At 39.0% G+C, this 23,543-nt stretch overlaps 1 protein-coding gene across 1 annotated transcript; it reads left to right on the forward strand.

The window, feature by feature from the left end:
- The first annotated feature begins 6,284 nt into the window (after positions 1 to 6,284).
- Positions 6,285 to 22,663, forward strand: RHOF (ras homolog family member F, filopodia associated). The gene is made up of 5 exons (XM_053472761.1): positions 6,285 to 6,512; positions 10,813 to 10,900; positions 19,102 to 19,211; positions 20,160 to 20,294; positions 22,286 to 22,663. The coding sequence occupies exons 1-5, from the start codon at positions 6,357 to 6,359 to the stop codon at positions 22,451 to 22,453; spliced, it is 657 nt and encodes a 218-aa protein (XP_053328736.1). The 5' UTR covers positions 6,285 to 6,356; the 3' UTR covers positions 22,454 to 22,663.
- The last annotated feature ends 880 nt before the right edge of the window (positions 22,664 to 23,543 follow it).

Consider the following 23,543-nt stretch of genomic DNA (forward strand, 5'->3'; position numbering starts at 1 on the left):
ACAAGTACTTCAAGCAAAATAACATCGTTACTGTGTGCTTCAGGCAAGGGAGGGACTTCAAGGAAGTGTCCTACATCTTGGCCTGTTAATCACAACAAAGAAGTGTTTTGGCAAACAACATGATCCAAGAGGATATGTAGCACAGAGGATTGTAGTGCACACACACATAGGGCTGGCATGAGGGCATCCACTATACATAGAAAAATCCCGGAGCTCTCCTTTTTCACAAGGAGCGCCATCGGATAGAGGAAGGTCTTGCTACAAGAGAGACCAGTATTTATTAGTCAGGCCTCACTCACCAAAATAAGATAAATTGGTGAGTTTCTTGGCTAGAACCACACCTGGTATGAACTCATTGCAGGATTAGTTTAACCCTTTGAGACTAATTCATTTTACCAACCACAGGGAAGTCATTCATTATGGAGACCTAGTAGTAAGTGAAAGGGCACTTGGTTGTACAGTTTTACAGAAGATACCCATAGAACCTAAAAGAGGCTCTTCAAAGCTATATTTAATATTCCATTTAAGGAAGAAGTAGCGTAAGCAGAAGGTCAAGAGGCCATAATGCCCAATCCTGAATATTATTTTGATTAATTTGTTGTTTACTAAACCTACTTCCTAGCAAAAAATAGCATGCAGTGATTTCACACTAATTTATTCATTGAGCAATATGTTTATTTTAATTGAACACCTATTGTACTGTTACAGTTACATTACAGTAGAAGGATTATTGTATATGTGGCCAATAAAATACAAAATATTAGCAGTCACTAATCCAGGACCATCTTTTGTAAATGGATATGTAGTTCTAGTAGTAGAGGTGGGTTACCATTGGGTCACATGCCCCATGAGCTGCTCTAATTTTAAAGTTTTGGTATACTGCCTACCAAAAGCTTTTTTTCATTCTGTGGTTTGCATGCAATTACAAATGAAGACGCCAAGGTGTCTAGAAAAACAAAGATGACATTTAACCCAACGCCTGTATATATTCTCTGCGCCTTTTATGCTTCTGTGCTTTTCTACGCAGTCCTGATTGTTTACTGTGTTTTGGGCAGAACTGAATAGTGTTACCTGGGCATGTTGTGTGTCACTTGTGGTTTGGGTCCCTATGTTACTGGGCTACTTGGCGGGACTAAAAGTTGCCAGCACTCCACTGTCTAGCACTGATTTGTAAGACCCATTATGAGACTCCTTTCTAAATAGTCATTATGATTAGCAGCAGCAGTTCGTTTGGGACTGCTCTACTATATTGTTGTGGTTGGGTCAGTGGAGTGTAGCGCAGAGATTACAAAAAGAAAAGCCTCTTTCCTGGGGTTCAAAGCAGGTGGTGGTTTTAATGAAGCAAATAACACCAAGGTAGGGCAGTTAAAGAAGAAAGCAGAGTCCAGGTACTTGGCCAAGGTTGGGTCAATAGGGTATCACAAAGTCCAGGAACAAGCAAGGTCAGAAGTCAGGAGGTCAAAAACTTAAATAGGAATCCAACAGGAACTATAGCTTTAAGGCAACAAACTGGTAGGAGCACACAAGGTAAACCACACAGCATGCAACAAGCAAGCACTGAAGGGTTGGTGTTTGTGGCTTTTATAGGGGAAGCAGGGCATATGACTCTCTGCACTTTCCTCAGTCCCTCTCTCTGCGTTGACCATTAGCGACACGTCGCAGTCCACAAGACACGCTCCCCCTGCTGGTAGCAAGATGCATGCTTGCTATTCCGGAGGTGCGCCTAACTCCATGCCGAGGATGTGGCCTGCAATGGATCGATACGGCCCCAGGCCTCTACAGAGGGGATGGTGCAGTGCGAGAGGCAGATGGAGGACTCCCCTGGAAGGTAGGAGTCCAGCCAGGAGTCTGACATACGATATATACACATGCCATGGAGGAATGCTAGATCAATGACTGCATTCTGACACAATGATTGTTCCTATTATGTAACTCTCTTTAAGTGTCACAAGTAGTAAGCAAAACATTACTTTACATTGATTGATTTATTGGCGATTTTAACACATAAACATGACCCTTTTGTTTGCAATAACAATGGGTGATTTCATACAACATTACAATAAATATATGAATGTATCAAAAAAATATGTCAGATTACATGAATTTTGTAAGGCTCATTTTTATTGCTCTTAAATAAAAGAATTAAGAAGGGGATGACAGCAGGGACATATTAAGCAGATCATCGGTATTTATGAGTTCTATAATAATGAATGACCTCGTCTCTGCCATGAACAGTATGTAATAAAGCGGGAAAAAAGAAGAAGCGCTTTCACCATTGTCGGTTAAAGTGTCCTTTTGATTTGGTGAATTCCTATATTCAGTCTAATGTGGTTCCATACGGTTAGAGTGGCTATATATGATACTTAGCATTTAGGATGAGTGGAGCTGAGGAATCAGCAGTGTACCAGACGTGAACATGTGTGGCGCACCAATGATATGTGTGATCCTATGTATGATTAAATTCCATTCACACCTGCATTTCCACTTCACACGAGGATCTGTTTTGCCTAACCCATATGTAATGACCTGTCCCAGATTTATATATGGGCATATACATTCCGTGCATGTTTCATTTAGTGCCTTTTGTAAGATCTGGTTAAATGTTCTCTGTTTCAGTTGTGCCACTTCTGTCCTGGTGGTCACTTCCATGCAGCTGGTCCCAAAAAACGTTTTATATATATATGTATGTTATATCTATACTGTTTGTGTAATTGTATATATTTTCCTTCATTTTTGGGAGGAAAAAAAATTAAACAAATCTGGCCTTTACCACCCCAGTGAATTCAAAGCTGAACCGCTGCTAAAGAGCTACAGTAGATCATGGAGCAATGTCATGGGATAGATGTATGCCACAACTCTTTTGGAACTTATGGCTTCTATGGTACATAATGGGCGAAAAATGTTGATTTGCTATGTTGCTGTTTTATTGATTCTTATGTTATGCTGTATGTTTTGTTTGTTACACACTCTACTGTAACATTTGCTAGATTTACCCCAAGGTGATTATATGTAGATCTCTGCTGGACACTGGACAATTCATGTATAGTTTGGATTGTATTCAGAAGTTTTCCTGGATTCATTGGATCACTGTAGTCATGGGGATTATAAAGGGGAAGAAATGTGTAAGCTCGTCTGAGCAGGGCCCTCCTCACCTGTTGTCTCTGTAAGTCAAATTGTTATGTTTCATACTACTTGTTATGTCCTGTCCACCCATTGTACAGCACTACGGAACTTGATGGAGTTATATAAAACAATAAATAATAATAAATGAGGCCATGCTGGTGACTTCTTCTGATTTACTTGTAGCAGTTACCATAACTTTGTAATTTCTCTTTTTTTCCCCTTCCCTTTTCTTCCCTTTTACAGGGAGCCCAGTCCTGAAAGTACCTAACTGTTTCTTCTTTGAATCCCACTGCTTTTACTGAAAGAGTTCAAAATACTTGTAACTCTTACCGAGGGTCAATGTCAGGTAATGTCAGGTATCTATACGTACACAAGCACACAGAACACAAAAGAAAAGAAGCCTCCTATCGGAAGTGGTAGAAGCTAATACAGTGAGCATTATTTAAACATGCATGGGAAAGGAAAAAAGAGTCCAAGTCAACACCGGGCAGACTAGATTAACCAAATCTACATTTATATTTGTATATGTATATCAACTACAGCATTAGGGCAGCAGGTTTCTACACATGCCAAAAAGGTAAACCTCATACTTAGACTGTAAAAATATATTGAGTATCTTTTATACATATAACCGGACTACATATATACTATATTAATGGTTATTTATTTAAATTGTACTGTTAATGTGAATCTGTATTTTGTTAGTAACAAAAGATCCTACAAATAAACCTTGGAACCAGGAATAAACGACATGGAGTTTGAATCCGCTCAGAAATATTTGAACTTATTACTCATTTAATGGTTTGTCATGGAGTGGCCTGGGTATATTTTGGGTGTTTTTATCCCTATTTATAATACTAGTGACTACCCCGCAAAGCAAACAAAGATAACGAAGAACTTTGAACACAAATACAATAGTGGGTCTGAATCATATGATGTAGTTTCTCTGGTTAAAATAGTTGAAGATCTGTTCCTGGTATTACTGTTTGTGTAATTGGTTTGTTTTAAAAGCTTACCTTGCATGGTGACCCCTGATGGATGTTCTGCGGGGGAGATTACTAAAGATTCTGAGCCATGATGTGGAACCTGCCCTGAATTTTATCTGCAGAAATCCTAAGACATTTCACACCTTCTACCTGTCTAAGTAACTAATGTACCCAAGAAATACACCACAATCTAGGCTACATTCACTATCCTAACAATTACAGAATCCTTCCGCTTATTTGTACACATTGTGCCGCAGTTTAGGGGCTGGTAGTCCATACAATGAATGAAGAAACTGGAAGATACACAGATCTCTGTCTGCTCTCACACTGGTTCTTGAACGTAAAGATGCAGGGCGCTGGAGTGTGGTGTCATAGGCTGGCCTGCTCCATCTTAACTAGACCACGCTAGCAGTATATTTCTAAATAGTATGGCCAAAGGGTGTCACCTGTGTAAAGAGTATGATAAGGTGTACCTAGGAGCAGGTCTTCAGCCAAACTTCACACCCTCTTGATTTTACCTGGTGACGCATCATGGTCTAGGCCTATGGCAGCAAGTCCAGGGGAGGCAGGAGTCGCTCTGGTACAGAACCGAGGGGCAGATTGCCCTTTCAGGTGATCTAGCCACCCAGTGTCCCGCTGCACAATGTGCTAGTTAAAAGGGAGATCTTTAATCTCCCCCTGACCAGTCTATTGGTGCTATGGAGGCTTCCAAAGCCTCCACTTAAAGGCGCCGTGCGTCATACCCTGATGTCATACCTTGCTGGTTTGTTTCTTAACGGCGCGCAGCTACTTTTATTGTACTTGGGACGTCACCACAGAGGGGAGGCCGCAGGGGCACTGCCCTAGGCCAGCCCCAAAGGTAAATACATCACTGATTCTTGATAGTTATTTTTGTAATTGAGTAAGACGTGTACATAAGTAAGAGTAATGTATTATGTATACTAATGCAATTTCAGGTGTTTATATAAACATTATAGTAAGAATTTAGGAATGTAGAGTCCGCTGAAAACCTCATACCCATCAACCATAACAAAATTAAATACATTTGAAGAATACTCAAGAGTGCGGCAACTGCAGTTCAGTGCTGATAAATGTAACATCATGCACTTGGGCATATACAATATTAGTATTAAAGGTATTGTGCTGGCAGCAAGAAAATGCAGGGTGCTGGGATATGTAGCTAGAGGCATTAGTAGCACAAAGATAGTTACAGATCCCTGGTAAGACCTCAGCAACAGTATTGTGTATAATTGTGCAGACACCATCTCCGGAAGAATATGAATATTCTGGAGATGTTTCAGGGGAGGGCTCCTAAAACGATGAATGGCTTGAAGAATAAAAATTATCAGGAAAGACTGGAGGATCTCATCATGTTACTCTGTAGGAGAGCAGAGAGCGGGAGTGTGATATAAATAGGAAAAAATGGGTAGCTTAGATGGGTCAAAAGGTTCTTATCTGGCAAAAAAATAATATGCTTGTGAGTCCTAGTAAAAAAAGAAAATGGGAAGAGGGATGGATAGCAAGATTCGGGTTCCAAGGTTGGACTGTCCTTTCTAAAGAGAAGGAGATATACATATCCATATGAAGGGAACATAATACGAATATTTGTCGGTTCTAGGCTAACTGGTACCTAATGATAAACTGAAAGCGACTGTCCGTTTTACAAAGGTAAAGTAAGTAGAACACTAAGAATAATAGAAAATAGTTGGGGCTAGATCCTCCACCTGTTCTAGAGCCCACCAGGATATATCTCTAAGAAGATATCTTCCAACACCTATACTTTTAACTCTTTCCATGAAAGTGGGGTGATTAGTTTTGTATAAGAAGTGACTCAGGTGGTACAATGTTTGAAAAATGGTCTCTATTAAACAATAAATAATAATCATCATAGCAACCAATAGCATGGGCAAAGCAGACTTTACTGGTTGTTATGGTGATAAGGCCACTTACGCACTGGAATGCCTTTAATACGTAATCCCTATTGGATTTATCAGTTATCTGCATTAGTTGACTCATAGTTTTGGGTCTGAAGGCGTATTAAATCATACTTGTCACCCGCTACACTTACTCAACTAAGAGTGGGCGGTGATTAGTGCTGTCACATGACTCCGGCAGCCAGTCAGAGTGGCGGGCGCGGGTCGGGCTGTGGCTCTGTGGATGTGAGTTGCCGGCGGGAGGTGCTGTGGTGAGTCTGTCTGCGGTAACACATGGATTAGCGCTGAGCCGGGCGGCGTGCACTCCGGCAGCATGACACAACCCAACGGGGCTATAAGCAACGGCACTACGGAGCTGGGCAGGAGCCGCGACAAGGGCAAGAAGGAGGTCAAGATAGTGATAGTCGGGGATGGAGGCTGCGGGAAGACCTCGCTGTTGATGGTATATGCTAAAGGAAACTTCCCAGAGGTCAGTAGCCACACGGCACCTGTTACACGAGGGCTATGGCATGGACACTCTAACATGCTTATGGCGAAATATCTCCGGGATGCTATCTCTTAACGCACACATAAAACGTGTTATTTCAACTGAACTACAGCGCAGTGTTTAGTGATTAAAGCCCCTGCGTGAATAGACTATAGTTCCAGTGCGTTATAGTGTAATATCCAGGTGTGTTTGGGAGGGAACGCTGACCAAGAAGTCTGTCTGCGCTATGGGTTTCTCCTGTACACTGCCTGAGCCAGTCTCCGATGTCTCCAATGCCATTAACGGGGGAAGCCTTTTTATCTCCTGGCGATAAATGGAATAGAAAAGGAGAGCTCAGTTCTGGAGACGAGTCTTAACTCGGTATATAGACCATTTAATGCACTGCCATGCACTGCTCTGAATGTGTCAGGAGCCCCACAAACTCCGTGAAGGCGGTTTGGGGGGGCACCCAGGATCATCATTTACTTTCACTATTCCGGTCGGTGACTAAAGTGCACTTGTTGCTCAAAGTGAGCTGCTATTGTTGGCTGGAATGCAAGCAGTTCTCAACTCTAGGTGCTTCTGAATGCATGGGTTCAAGGTTTGCCAATTGCTCCAAGATGCCCCTGGACAGGAGATCTCAGTGTATTTTCTAACCTCTTGTACTGTAGATTATCTTGGTTGGGCAGTTATGATTACAAGAATGTGACATGCCCCCCCCCCCAACCTCCATCTATTATCACCGCCATCTATAAATTGTATAGATTATAATGGATTTTCAGATGCGATCTGTATTCCTAGTGAATTAATCCTACAAAATTGTGTGTCTGCTACTTTGTTCTGATCATATGTAGCTTTGAAATATATATATTATGTTTGAATATATTCAGACAATCTATTTCAGGTGCAAAGGGTTACAATTTCTGCTGGTGTGCAAATGACACAACCGCGCTCATGTTTACAAAATCATCAGGCACTGGTTTGGTAAACTTGTAGGCAAATTCTATCACAAAGGAGCAGTCTGGCGGCTGCTGTGTATATTTTAGTAATAGCGTGCTTCATTTCCCAATAGATAAACCTATTTATTTACAAATCTCTCCCATAATATGACAATATTAAGCTGCTACGCCCCACACTTGCTCTATATAACTCTAAGTCACCTGGAAAATTACTAGTTCTGCTGTATAGCTCTAGACCTCACTCCTATCATACAGATCCGTTGCTTATTCCCCTAAAGAATTAGTGCTGCGTTTTGCGCATTTAAAAGACTGTATATAAATTATAAGGTACCAAACCCCCTCCCTAGAAACATGTTAATATGCGTTTATTGTTTCAGGGGAGCTTTGATGTTTCTCCACGAAAGCGAAACACCTCGTGACCTTATCTTGCCTGGATCTTTTCTAATAAAATGTTGCGGCAGTGCTTAGGAACATTAAAGGAGATACAATCATTCCTTTTGATGTTTGACGTGCGGGAGTTTTGCTTTCCCCAAAAGGCTAACAGCCCAAATTCATTTGCATTCTCTGTATATTCAGTCATTGTGTACAGCGAAGGCATTTACGGGAACCATATCGATCCTTAAAAGGGGAACTCCCACCATACCTTCTGACTGTAATGTAATATTGGTTGCCTAAATGGGTAGTTTAAAATTCATTTCTATTTATCACGCAAATCCTCAACTACCCGTGATCCTCTGCAATTTAAGGTGCTAGTTCTGCTGACCTGGAGACTCTTGGAGATTGGAACATCTTACATGATCCAGGGTGTACTGTAATCTCCTATACGCCGATGAAGCCCCTTACAGGTTGTCGCACCCCTTAGTGACCAGGTCCCCAAATACAGCACACACTAGATGTATTGTCTAAATGACACTGGAAAAACAGGAACTGAGAAGCAACTTCTGCTTCCAGTCTTCTGCTACACGTTGAAAGGTAACCTACTAACACTATAAATATGCCACATGAAAAAGAAAATCAATGTTCCTTTTTAAAAATAAGTCCTTATGGTGTCTTGACAAGTCACCACCTGTAGCCTAAATACTAGTTATGACATCTAGTAATTTCATGTATTTAGTGTGTTTGTATGTATGTATCACAATACATGGATGGCAAGTCTGACATCTAATTTCGTTTATATGTTTAAAAATAACTGAATGTTTGTAAGTAACAAACAGCTGTGTCTTTACAAACACAGAATGGCAAAATACTTGTATGATGGCTATTCAAAAATTAGTGAAAAAGAGCAAATGGTTTTGTGCAGTTGTTAATTAGTTGTTGAGGGTAATGTGATTGAGGCGGTTGTCCACAATGATAATGTCATTTACAAGTTAATTAGAGATGTCATTCGTTTAGGGGTAAAGCAATAAGAGTTGCGATCCTCCCAAATTAAACCAGTGGTACATTTAAAAGTCTATATTAAGTTTGTTCTTGAAACCTCCCTTTCATGTGTGGTATCAAGAAATCTTGTTGAGTATTGGTATGCAAAACCGGGTTGATATAGGCGAGACGCAGATACTTCTGGCATACTTGTGGGCTTTAGCCACTCACATCTGCCTTAGAGAAATTGCACATAATCCAGAATATGGAGAAAGTATTTGGAAGCTGCACCATCCTCCTACAGTGTTGCTTAAAAATAAATATAATCGCACCATTGGCAAAATTCTGTGCTTGACTTGGATGCATGTTTTGGAAATCATGCTCTGAAACCAGTGCTATTTGTAAGCATGTCCTGTTTGAGCAGATAACAAAGCACTGTCTATTGTTCTTTAGGTATATTGTTCACACTATAGAGGTTACTTCCATAGAACCAATGACCACTCCTACGTTAATCTGAAATTGTGAATATTATACGAATATTTTGCCAAGAACCAAATTTGGGGGAGAGGGAATCACACTTTATTTTTGTTTGAGTATAACATGGAGCCATAGATATTGTATGTTTATTATACACAAGGTTTTGCTATGTTCAGAAAACACTAACAAAGATTACAATGACAGATAACACCAATGAAGATAAATGAATCCTGTGATTTGTATATGTAAACCACTCCAAATAGCTCTCCGCTTGCATGTAGTGCTGTGCTACCCTCGCTCCTGAGAGCAATTGTGTGAATGACTGGAAGTGCCTATGGATGTACCCGTTATCCTGGCTACTCAAGCTGTCTGTATGAGAGCTGAATTCTGCACAGATCTATTCTAAGCCGATTATTAATGATATAATATTTGTTGTCAGTGGGCCATGCATCGTATTGCTTGAAGATCACATGTGAGGTCATGTATCAATAGCCACCATTTCCCCTGTTTTCCTTATCCAAGTGTAATATACAAGAATTTGGTTACTAGTAACACAGCAAAATAAAAAACCTACGTGCCGTAGGCATACAGATCCTGAGTGGATATACGGTCCTATGTTATCTAAAAATACAAATTCAAGCCAGATGGGGACTCTGGTGCTTACTGATCGTTATTGTTTTTATTGTTCATGCGTTTGTCTATACAATACTTAAAGAGTCTTTATTGTAAGGCTCTTGATATCTGACACTTAATATGCTGGACTGAGTGATGATCAGGTCTTATTACCTGAAAATACAAATAAATAGAAGTCGTCTCTGGACGATCTAAAAAGACTTCAAAAATACAAAGCAAGCTGCAAATTAACTATTGAAAAGCCATTTAAATACACAAACAAAGCCTACAGTATGCCTCCCCCCAGATTTTAACCTTAGCAGCTGCTCAGAGCACCATTGTAAGAACTGACCCTTGCTTGGTACGCTTTAAAAAACAAGTTTTGTGTGTTTTTCAGGTAAGACCCATTTCAATGCCTAATGGGGTGGAGGGTTCAACATGATTGAGAAAAAGATAAATATCCCCTCTAAAAACAATCTTCACCCTCTCATTAAAGTGTTGCCATCAGAGCCTCATTTGGGAAGCTGAAACAAATCTAAAAACAAAGCTAAATAAAAATCCTTATGAGTAGAATAAAGTAACCAGTATTATGTCAGCACTACGGAATTTGATGGTGCTATATAAAACAATAAATAATAATATTGGGGCTATTTCAATGCCTTCTGGTCTACTGTGTTAAAGGGACAGTTTACAGTCCTCGACACCCTTACTGTGTTTTCTATAATGCCATATTGTATACTATTTTAAACGTTGTACAGCACAACGGAATTTGATGGCGCTATATAAAACAATAATAATTAATAAAGAAGAAAGTTGGCTGCGGCGTTTCTGGCATTACCATGCTGTATCTGCCTTTGTGAAGGTGAACCACATTGACAATTTTGTATTTGTCTTAACAGCGATATGCACCCTCCGTGTTTGAAAAGATTACTACCTCCGTCACTATTGGAAACAAAGAGATCTTTTTGCATCTGTATGATACAGCAGGTAAGCCGAATTATTTGAAAAGTATTGTTTACAGGAAAGTGAATCATTGAATAATTCTCTCGTGACAGATCGTGTTCTGCTTGTAGAGATGTCATAAACTATATGTGAGGTGAATAAAGATTGAACATGTTTTTCAGCATTGTTCCCTTTAACAATTGTGTTGACATTTGAATTAGTTAAATCATCTCTTAGAGGTCCAGTTAATTATTACTACACGTACTGGTACTTGTGGAAATGCTGTTATAGCTTTAAAAATGTGGTCTTACGCAAGGGTGGAGAGTAATTAAACGGGGAAGTCACATGAAACTTGAAAGAATGAAAAAAAAATTTCACTAGATACTGTTATTTTGATCATAATGTATTATAATAAAATATGACAAAGTGAAAAAAATCTGCATTTTATTTGAAAAATCTTTTACTCATCAACAAAAACTAACGAAAAAACCCGCTGAATAGATTCTAATATTTTTCCTGAGTATGAAATAGTTGTGGAGGCTAATGCAGTGAGGGAATTTAAACATGCGTGGGATATGCATATAACTATACTGAATCTGAGACGAGACGAAGGGCCAAATAAGATCAGAGTCTTTGCATCAAGGAAAAAAGGCAGATTAGATGGGCTGAATTCTTCTTATCTGCCATCAAATTCAATTTTTCTTTGCTTCTCCTTGCCAAGTATAGACTATTTAATGGAACCAAATATATCCCCTTCTTCCTTACTGTTGTAAAACCCCTCAATGTCTTATATCCTTTTTTATTCTGATCTCCAGGACAGAGGTTTGTGGCCCGTCGGATATATGAGTTCCATTTTTTACTTGAAGGTGAACTTGCCTGACTGGGTCATGGCTTGCCTCTTGGCTTTATTTGGTTTTCGTGATGGTTGAACAAAGAGTGAATGGTTTCTTCTAGCAGTGCTCTCATAAAATTAATGAAGCTGTGCAGGAGCTGACAAATGCATCATACCCAGTAAAGGTCATTTAGTGCATCTAAGTTCCTGGAATTCTATTTTAGTTAACGTTCTGGCTTTTAAAGCGCACGGTCATAAAAAAAAATGGTATTTTGTTATTTCATAGGGTGCATTATACATTGTGTTAGCCCCTTTGCGCCTCAGTTTTGAAGGCTAATAGCTATGTTATCTGGGTATTATGTGCTGTCATGGAGACAAAGACTATAAATATGGGTGGCCTGTGCACACAAGTCTCTCTACAGCTTTATGGAATGCCATACACTATGTTAGTAAAACAGAGGGCTTCCTAGGTGTGCTCATGCACTACAGCCCACTTGGTTCCTGGATTGGGAATGTTCATGTTAGTGTGTGTGTATGTATGCATAGAGACTTTGTATGTGTCTAAATATATATAACACACGCATACATACAATATTAGTGCTGGAAACTTTGTTGGTACAATTGGAAATGGGCTGTATGAGCAAGCATGTGTGATTAAGGGAATGAATGAGTATCTGTAAATGAATGAGTATATGAGTGTGTGGGGGGGCATGGCATAGGGAGCCTGTAATCACACTCCTATCACGCCCAGGGTCAAGAATGTGCTGGATGCCTGGGCATGATAGGAGTGTGATTGCTGAGATTTATATATATATATGTATTATTTTTCACCAGTGGTCGTAGTAGCGGAATAAGCCGACTTTAGCGCATATACCCATTAGGGGTACTGAGATCTGTTACAGCTACTAGGTCTTATAGAAAGTTAGCAGCTGGGAAAAGTAAGTTCCAATGCCACTTGATATACCATTGGGAAGACCTTAGTGTAGAATACTTTGTCCCAGTCCTGGAAGCCATGGCTTCAAAAGAACACAATTAACCATATTTCGAGAAGGGCCACTGAAATAGCCTTATTGGAAAAAAATAACACACAAGGAAACTTGTAAACTAATAACCGTACAGGAAAACACTGTAAAGGAGTTCAAGAAAGCTTGCCAAGCACTAAAGCTATTCTAAAGAATTTATGTAACGTATTTGCAAAATGAAAAGTTAAGAGGTTTTTTGCTGTTGCAATCCTTTTCTATAACTGTGTCTGTCTTTCCTTTCTATAGTTCAAAAAGCTTGGAGCACCAGCATGATTAAGGCTGCTTGTAACACATATGGTTTTATATATATGCAGATATGTTATAAACGGTCTTAATCACCATGATGCTCCGAGCGTTTTGAACTATAGAAAGACAGATGAAAGCATGTAAGGAATCTATGATGGGACCTGGCAAAGCCATTGATGTCGAATTACACAATGTAAAGGACGTTTGCCATTAAAGTGGTTTTGTGGTCTGCCTGCAACGGAAGGTGTTTGTGTTTACCTACGTGTTTTTTGGTTGCTTTAGAATGTCACTTTGCAGCTGGAAACAGACTAATAAATTGATGCAGTGTTTAAGGCTATCGTTTCTAGCGGAGAAACACGTAATTATGCGTGTTTGGTGATAAGCACTGTTTAAATGCTCCTTTTGGAGGTTTTTGTGGGTTTTGTTGTCTTTCACTTGTTACAATAAGGTCCTTGTCACTTGTGTTCCCTAAAGTGCCTATCTGGCTGTAAGCCACTGAGTATGAGTGATCTGAGCCGGTCCCTGAACACTATAGAGACATACACGGTGACCGTGTTTTTCTCACTTCTGTCTCATCTCTCTGTCTTTTTGACTGGGCAAGTCTTCCAGAAACTGAAATAAAAAGTTTAATACATTTGAATAGAGGATTGAGCATTTGTCTGCAGGAACCGAGAAACCTGAGATAAATCTTTACTGAAAGTGTTACAAAATGTTTTATATTATGTAATAATAAATGTAGCCCGTCCCATATGTTAACAGAGTTATGTGCTGTTAAACATAAATGTGGCGTTTCAAATTGTTACCATCATAATCACACCCTCTTGTATACTTCGAAGCTTATTGCATGTGTTTTGAAAGCTGTCATGACTCTAAATTACACGTGACTTTAGAATATAATTTTTTATCTCAGAATTTGTTGGGTGGACTTGCATAAACATTTCTTATTTTTTGCAAGTAATCCAGGTTTTTAAAATAGTTATAACTGTTATTTAACATACCAGAGCATGTTTAGGGTTATGTATAAACAGTGATGTTGGTGCAACAAATGAAGTGGTGCAGTCAATACGGTGATAAGACCAATTTTTATTTTGTGCGCTAAAATTAGAAACACATTCGTTACCTTTCCGGCATGCTGTCTTTTGAAGCCAAGTCAGTTGTTGACAATGCAAATATATTCGGGGAGATTCTGCAGAATCCCCCTCCATGCATTTGTAAAACAGACCACATGAACATTTAAAGGGACCTATTGTACGCATTAAATTTCAAATGGTGGCTGAAGTGTCCCTTTAAATTTAATTTCAATAGTTTTCTTTTGGGGTGTACAAAAAAGTCACTAGAAATGTAAATGTTTGTATTATATGGGATTAAACCTCCTGCAAAAACATATAAAATGACTGATCTACTAACGTTTATTTGCTTTACATAGTAAAGTGTGCAATTAATGTTTTGTCTAGGTGGAACAGCATCATAACATCCAAGGATTGTATACATTTTTGTTGAGCATAACCATAAATATGTGCTGACTAATTCATAGATGGTATAAATGTACAGTCGTAAAACATAGATCAAATTCCTTTTTGTAAGATCACTAAATTACTTTGTACAGTTAAGTATTGCTGTAGAGTTTTCTTGTCAAGTGGGTTTAGCTCGCGTTAAGTGGTGCTATCTGCTTGGAACTTTTAGGCCCATAAGAGGAGTTAAAATGTCTCTTCTAATGCGTTGGAGGAATTATTTCATTCCTTGTGAGAGGCGGACTGTTATAACTTAAATTCCATGCAGGATAGACTTTTCTGTCTCAGGGGAAATGTGGAATGGTGTGCATCCATACAGTGTATTGTGCATGCTTATCAATGTCTGTTCCAAATGACCTCTGAGCTGAGTAAGATATGCAATCATAAAATGATTTCCCAGTTGCATTTACCTTTTTGCGTGAAGGGGCAGACGCCATGCTAGCAGCTGAGGGAGCGAAGCAATTCTAGAATTGAGGTGAAGAACTGGAATGCTGAGAGATCAACGTCTTTGAGAAAGTGTATAGTCAGTCACCATGTTTTCTTGAGGACTGTCTTAATTTAATTTAAAGCATAAATAAAAAGGGATAGTTTTTAGGTCCAACACTCATGTTAATCATAAAGGAAAAGTAGTATTTCGTATGCTTTTGTTGCACCATGGGAGCTGCACTTCCGGGTGTCACAAGAACATTTGTCTTACCCAGAAACACAGCCTAAATTCTAAGTTTTACACAACAGGCGTTCAATATTGCCAGCCCCCGACTCGCAGTGCGTACAAATACACTTCCTGCTGGTTTGACAGGAAGTGTATGGTCAGTGTGATGATAAACTAAGTTGCTTGCAGCACACATGGCATTGCATAAAGCCAGTTCACGAGGTTTGTGATGCTTTTTTTCCCCCATTTCAACCCTTTTTTTTATTCCAGTTTTCTGTCATATACAGTCGTATGAAAAAGAAAGTACACCCTCTTTGAATTCTATAGCTTTACATAATACGACATAATAATCATCTGTCTAGGTCTAAAAATGAGGTAAATACAACCTCAGATGAGCAACATGACATATTACTGTGTCATGATTTATTCAACAAAAATAAAACTTAAATGGAGAAGCCATTCGTTAAAAATTTGTTATAATTCAGTAGCTTTAGCAGCAATAACTTAAAGTAGTCCGTTTTCTGTATGACTATCAGTCTCTCACATCGTGGTGGAGGAATTTTGGCCCCCACACACCTGAACTCCTCAGACCAGCAAACTGCTAAAACCTCAGCTTTTATACAAGTGGTCACACTTGCTGATGACCATTTAATCAAGGGCATTTGATTACAGCACCTGTCTGCTGCTTAGCATCTTAATTCCTATGGAAATACTAAGTACTATATCTATATCAATATCTTGCCATACTGGTGTCATTTGTACAGAAAGCATCATTGATTTTCCGATTCTAAAGAAGCTCTGTTTTGAATCAAAGGTGGGTTTATCCTTACAGTACTCATATGCAAAGGGACTAACAAACTAGAATGGACTAAAAACAATCTGATACATGAGGTAAAGAGGGCCCTGGTTGAAAGATTGTCAGTCACTGAATAGTCACTTTTAAGGCTGTAAAACACTTTGACCTCAACCCCAGCAAACTTTCTGAGCTCCTTGAAAAGAGGGCCATCAGAGGAGGAAAGAAGGATTTTTCTGAAAAGAGACACTTGCGGTGTCTCATGATGACTGGCGTGTGTTTTAGTCTGATGATCAGTAACAAGCTTACCTTAGCAGTCTGTTACTTTTGCGTGTGCGCACCCTATTTTGTTCCTGAAAATGGTCATTGTAGATATAAAGATGTGGGCTGCACTTAGTCCACATGGGAGAGGGTTAGTTTAAGAATTAGAACTTTATACATACACCGATCAACCATAACATTATGACGGGTGACGTGAATAACATTGATAATCTTGCTATCATGGCACCTGTCAGTGAGTGGGATATATCAAGCATCAAGCGAGCATTTCGTCCTCAAAGTTAATGTGTTAGAAGAAACAAAAAAATAAGGATCTGAGTAACTTCGACAAGTACCAAATTGTGATGGGTAGACGATGGGTAGCTCTTGTGGAGTGTTTCCGGTCTGCAGCGGTCAGTACCTATCAAAAGTTGTCCAAGGAAGGAAAAGCGGTGAACCAGCGTCTGGATTATGGGCGGCTAAGGCTCATTGATGCATGTGGGGGGCCGAGGCTGGCCCGTGTCGTCAAATCCAACAGGCAAGCTAATGTATCTAAGATGCATAGCAGTTTGTTGCATGTGTGGCTGTCACCAGCCAGTCAGGGTGCCCATGCTGACCCCTGTTCACTGCCAAAAGCACCTACAATGGGCATGTGGGCATAAGAACTGGACCACTGAGCAATGGAAGACGGTGGCCTGGTCTGATGAATCCAGTTTTTTACATCATGTGGATGGCCGGTTGCGTGTGCGTCGCTTACCTGGAGAACACATGGCACCAGGATTAATCCATGGAGGCCCCACCTCACAACTAACAGGACTGAAAGGACGTCTTGGTGCAGATACCACAGAACACCTTCAGAGGTCTAGGGGAGTCCATGCCTCAGGGGTTCAGGGCTGTTTTGGTGGCAAAGGGGGCACATACGCAATCTTAGGCAGGAGGTCATAATGTTATGACTGATTCTGGCAGAGCAGGGCCATCTTATTTCTGTAAGGTTGAACTTTATAGCAACTTTCAAAATTTCAAGTTGGAAGAATTGGCGACTCAACAGCAAATCATATGTAGGTACATATTTGCTTTAACATAACTGGGATACAAATGTTACTAGGTAAATCTCTATGCTGTTCCAATAATCTTGCAGTCTTTGTGTACCTCATCCAATTTCAAAACAGTTGTAGTCAGTCCACCACAAAAGTGTCCTGCTATGGTATTTGTTTTCTTGTAGAATTCCAGGCTCTAATTACAGAGATAGAGAAAAAGATCTAGACAGGAAGCGCTGAGGTTTAACATCCGCCAACCTACATAACTTTCTGAAGTGTAAGCGTTGTTCAACATGTCAAGCAAAAAAAAAAATCCTAAGGAGTTATTACCTGTTAGTACCTTTATCTGTCAGTATGATGTTGCTTTTTTACCACTCTTCAGGAGTGTAAAAAAGGGTTGCTATGCAGTTGTTGATGTTGCTCTACCGGTGTAATGATTACTAGTAAGTTGTTTTTTTTTTGTTTTGGGGGGGGGTTGTTTTTTTTTTTTTTGTTTTTTACACATCTGGTTGATCTGATGTGGTTTCCTGGATTAAAAAATGCTAATCGTATTGTGCATACATCTTGAAGACAAAAAATATATACAGCAATCAGCCATAATGTGCTGACCACCGACAGGTGATGGGAAAAACACTCATGTGATTATAATGGCACCTGTTTTGGAGGCAAAAGGGGGACCTATACAATATAAGGCAGTTGGTCATAATGTTATGGCTGATCAGTGTATATGTATGTGCTAACAATGGCTTCGGATGTTTGAGTGCTACGATAGTGGTATATCGGCTATTTTTTTGTGTATTTGTCTTTCTGCTTATTGATGTAATCAGTGCTATTCTATACATTATCTGAAGCCTAATGCACGTTACCCCAGCACTCAAGAAGTTAATATTGCTTATGGCAGGAGGAATGCGTGTGCATAAATGCGGTAGTCTGGAACGAAAGATTTTGTTCTTTTTCTTCTCGCTGATAAGTATGCAGAATGTAATGTTTAGGTAGAAGCAATGCTTAAAATTCCAGTCCAGCTCTGAAGCAAGAAGACTATAATTATTATGGCCGGAGAGCGTGCTATTCAGACTAGAATGGCTGCTGGGGCCGGCAGGGTAGAGATGTATTGTCATTGCTGAGGTCCTTTTGTGACTTGAATCTGCCTTTTCCCAAAAGCATATTATGTGGACTTTCTAGATTTCCAAATGAGTATGCTGAAAAATAGCATACATTCTATTGCTAATTTGGCAGCAATTATGTGGTCGTTATGAAATAAACATTTTTTTTGGCGTCAGTATTGTAACTGGTTACTTGTACTACTTCCACTTGCTGTCATTATTATTATTATTACTATTATTATTTTCCTCAATTAAATATGCCTCAAACTGTAGCAAGATAGAGAGCCGGATCATGTTTGCAGTAAATTTTCTCCCTTCTTGCAGGAGTTACTCTCACCTGATCTCTCTTTTAAGCAACCTCATCTGACAGAGTATAATATGGATTGTAGTCCAACAAAATCTCAAGGGCTGCAGTTGGCCAACCCTGTAGTTGTTCATAGCTGCATAGGTAGCCCTTGTTGCTTATGTTATAAAGAACTATATATAAAACGGGTTAATGAAAATCACCTCTCATCCTTCCATGTATACGTTTTTGCAAGTACTCGTTCATTATAAAGTCTCTAGAGTATTTGAAGTCGCTAATGACCGGAGAGACAGAAAAAGGAGATAAATATCCTAAAGGGACACATTTTTAATATCTGACCTCAGAAACATGCATGTATTGTACTATCGGCACACTAGAAATCGATTTTATTTGTTACTTTTTGTCACTGTAAATGAAGCTTATTAAATAATTTAAGTTGTATATGCGTTAAAGTTTTTCATTTTTATTTCCATCGTCGCCCTTTACAGGACAGGAAGATTATGACCGTTTGCGTCCACTTTCATATCAAGATGTGAATTTGGTTTTAATTTGTTACGATGTTACAAACCCAACAAGTTTTGACAATGTTTTAATAAAGGTAAGTCTCCAGCCTTTATTTTGATAACCATGCTGTATCGCAGAGCAAGACGCTGGTTGATGCTTATTGTAGATTTAACAAGGCGTTTGTTTTTAAGGCTACATAATATAGCTTAGAACAGTATAAAGTTACGTTCTTGTATGAATGTATATGCTAACCAAACCATTAACATTGCTACCTTTTAACTGAAGGTGGCATAAAAAGTAATAGAATCAAATGCTTTTTATATATATATATATATATATATATATATATATATATATATATATATATATATATATATATATAAAAGTATTGGAAACAGGCACATTGACAAAATATGTAACTGCTGTAAAACACATGTACAGGATACACAGAGGTAGATTGTGTACATCTTGCACCCAACACTTAGGCGCCCATGTTTAGGTGCTGCCTTATATTGTCTCACTCTCAATTAAGCCAATCTGAGAAGATTAAAATGTGTTCCTGTTAATGGCACATAGCAAAGGAAAACTAGGGAGGTAAACAAAATGTGTAAAATATGAGTCCAAAAATATATTACTAAATGTAGCACAGCCATAATAAGCACACTAAAATATTTTAGTTCTGGTTTGTTGAGCCCTACAATGGGCATGTGGGCATAAGAAGTGGACCACCTTTGAGAAGGTGAACTAACATGAGATATATTGATAAGGAGGACTTTAATCAAAAATGATCACCTTCTACGGTTTTCTTTTCCCTCCAGATCTGTAGTAGGCATCTAGTATTGTATTGATTTCGGGTGAAAGTGTCTCGCTGTTGAAGCACTTTGTGACTGTCACTAACTGGAAAATTCTTTGCAAGCAGAGATTTTTAGTTGGTTAGTAAATCTGTGCAAGCTGGTCTTTCTTCAGCACATTTTAAAAATTGTTGGATCACCAGATTCATTTTGTCTTATGCCTATCCTAACGCTTCATTCTGAATGTTTAGTGGTATCCAGAGGTGCACCACTTCTGCCGAGGCGTCCCTGTGGTGCTTATTGGCTGCAAAACAGACCTAAGGAAGGACAAGGAACGCCTGCGTAAGCTAAAGACCTCTCAACAGGAACCGATTACATACAGTCAGGTAAAAAATGTATTCTAAACATTTCTGTCTTAGTCTCCAACGTCTCTATCTTCTGCCCCTCCACCCCTAGCTCTGGGGCTTACGTTCTACTAGAGCGACACCCACAGCATGTCCACCCTCTCGGTCTGGAGGGATTACTATACAAGTCCTGCTGGCTCCCTTCTGGCTGTGTGGCCAATGGTGCCAGGAGCTCAAGACAGAATTCAGAAGATGCTCTTGTTCACCAGATATTAATAGTTCATATTTCCCATCCGGTGTCATGTAAAAAGTCCAGACCAGCGAAATTTAGGTATATTGCTCTCTGTATGTCAACTTTTTATGTGTTTTGTGTAAAATATAGAAAGCTGTTTAATAAATGTCTTGTTAAATAGATATGAAATAAATTGTCTGTTCAACGCCTCCAAAATACAAGTCAATCCCATTGGGTTTCCGTCTAGTTTTTTTTTTAATTAATCAACCTTCTTTGACTGTTTCTTAGGGGCCAGAATGTGCAAGAGATGCTTACTGAGGCTTATCATTCATAATAACTTGAGAGATTGAAATTCAGTGCATATGCCCCATGAGGCATTTAGTTAAACCATCCTGTATTTCCCTTGACTCCTTTAGTAAGGATTGCATTGGTGTCTTCCTTTTAGATCTGTCACAGATTGTGTACGGGTTGGTCTGGAAGTCTGGGCATTCACAACAGTTGCCACATTTATACTTTATCAAATATAGAAGAGATTAGGTAGTGTGATAAACAAGTGTTTCATGCCTCCTTATTTTATGCAGATATGCCACAGTAAGGTTTTTTGCAGAGAGAACCTAATTCACCACAAACCTCTAGCCCAAGCCGTCTCTACCCTTGCAGCTTGTCTGCAAACCAGTTCTCTCAGTAAAGGAAATTGGTTTTCTTTTATTTTTAATATGATTATTAGAAATGTGATTAAAGTTAATTAAAAATATGATTTCCCTCTTCGATGTGCCTATCTCCTCATTTATCGTCTTCCTTAACCCAACTCTACCTCTGTGATGACATTAGGTCAAGCTCTAAATTAGGAGTATTTTTATTTTTTACCAATTGAGTACCCCTTTTTTCTTTTTTATGGTTGATGGGACCTTACTTCATCTGAAGTAGGAATGAACACAGCAGACAACTCATAAAATAGTGAAAATTAACCTTAGAGGGAGCCCCATTTTATATCCCCCCCCCCCAGAACATTCTTTAAACTTCATTTGTGAGGCGGATCCCAAAACAATCGGAACAAGCTAATGTGCGGGCCCTAAACTGTCAGTCAACAGAAAGAAAATGTGCAATTTTCACATTCTATGGTAAAGCAGGTGTGACGTTTATCTTACAGGATAAATCATATATCATATTATGTACAATAAAAGCATCTTCATCTGAATTAGTTTCAAAGCAGCACGTTATCAAAATTGCTTTAGAAGTATGTTTTGGATAGCAGGGAACACCATATGCTCTCAACTTGTAACGGCTTCCTTATATTCCAATCGAAACAGTTGGAGTAGAATGTACTGGCATTTTTATAATTTAACAGCACACTTTAACCTATTAGTCAAAGAGAAATGTCAAAATAACCGGAAAAGTTAAGCTAGAAATGAGGATCCTGTTCCCTTTTCAGAAAGGGTAGCCACTCCTCGCAACTGGAATGTAGAAATGCAAACTATGTATAAGGCTGACTGTGAAGCAGGGGGGGCAAAGATCAAACGGCTCCTGATATTTTGCAGCATGCGGGAAGGTGACAGTGAGCAAATAGTTGCATATTAATACATCATTAGGTGGCAGCGTTTTCTTCTTTATTTAAATTGAATTCTAGCTGAAACTAGCAGTTGATTCTATATTCAGAGCCCATGAGAAAAATAAAAGTTTATGGAATTTAACGGATGGGGCAGGATAATGAGGGGGTATGGCTGGGTCAGCCCCAGTCCAGCAGCAAATCTCCTTCTGTGATACAGTTCGGTGCTAATCGTCTGCTTTTATTTTCTTACAGGGAGAAACTACCTGTAAAAGTATACACGCTGTAGAGTACCTGGAATGTTCAGCCAAGTTTCAGGAGAATGTAGATAATGTTTTTAAAGAAGCCACTTTAATTGCACTTAATGGAATGAAAAAGGAGGAAAAGTTGAAGAGGCGGCACAAGCAGTGTTTGATTCTTTGAAGAAGGCAGTGCTTTTACTGAGTGAACTTCTAAAGTGAATCCCATGCTGCCAACAGCTTGGTACCACTCACTGTTTCATATCCAACTACTTGGACTATTTTTACTGTAAATATTTCTAATCAAATGTTTTTATCATCCTGTATAGTATTTTATCATAATGTCTTGGAACAGAAATTAAACTGGCAATTTGGCTTCTCTACCATTAACAAACATGATTGTTGGTTGTTTTATTCTCAATACAATGCTTGTGACTATTGTGAGGCATAATTTTATATACTGGTTGTACATGGCGGCGTGTGATGGAGCATTATGTTAAGTTAATCTGACAACTTTTAACATACGCAAGCTTGTTAAAGCTTTGACTATCTTCTTTTTATGAGTAGGGTATCACAATGTGGTATCTGTATTGGACCTGTGTCTGACTGCCAAGCACATTAAGGTTAGGCTTAGTAGGTCATTACAAGTGCTCGGTGAACAGACTCCATCACCACTTCCTGTGTAATGTGTAGCTACTAAGGTAGGCACTTTTTTTTACTAAAAGCTTTTGTGCCTATGGTAATCTGCTTTCTGGTTTACATCAGGTAGATTTACCATACCCATTGATGTAAATATTGCTTATTACCCTGAACATGTAATATGTTGTCTAATGTATCCATCAGATAAATCATTCTTTTGAAGGGCAGTATATCAATGGACATCACAACCCTATGTGAAAATGTGCCTTTGAAAAACATCCACTGACATATTTAAACTTTTTTTGTCTGTGGTGGTCCTAAAAACATGCCAGTAGGGTTAGGTGTTATGGACACCTTGTCAAAGCACTCATCTTCAGCCATTGCTTAAGAAATGTATGGACATCACCCCTTAAAGAACTCCCAGGATAATATGAGATGCTGTGTATTTGCAAATTGAAGCTTGCATTTAGAACAGTGCGTTTGTACTTAATATGACCATTTGCATTTCAATTTGTAAAATAAGGTTTTAAGATCAAGAGGCAGATGAGATCTTTAAAATGGGTATGTATTAAAAGGAAAACTGCTGACAGTTGAACAAATTATAGTAAAAACTGATGCTATGTGTGTAATTTTTT

This window comes from Spea bombifrons, chromosome 1, assembly GCF_027358695.1.
Source record: "Spea bombifrons isolate aSpeBom1 chromosome 1, aSpeBom1.2.pri, whole genome shotgun sequence".
Lineage (NCBI taxonomy): Eukaryota > Metazoa > Chordata > Amphibia > Anura > Pelobatidae > Spea > Spea bombifrons.

Coding starts and splice junctions, on each gene's coding strand:
- RHOF (XM_053472761.1), top strand. CDS start 6,357: ATGACACAACCCAACGGGGCTATAAGCAACGGCACTACGGAGCTGGGC. Junction 10,901..19,101: donor GCATCTGTATGATACAGCAG/GTAAGCCGAATT, acceptor CGCCCTTTACAG/GACAGGAAGATTATGACCGT. Junction 20,295..22,285: donor AACCGATTACATACAGTCAG/GTAAAAAATGTA, acceptor ATTTTCTTACAG/GGAGAAACTACCTGTAAAAG.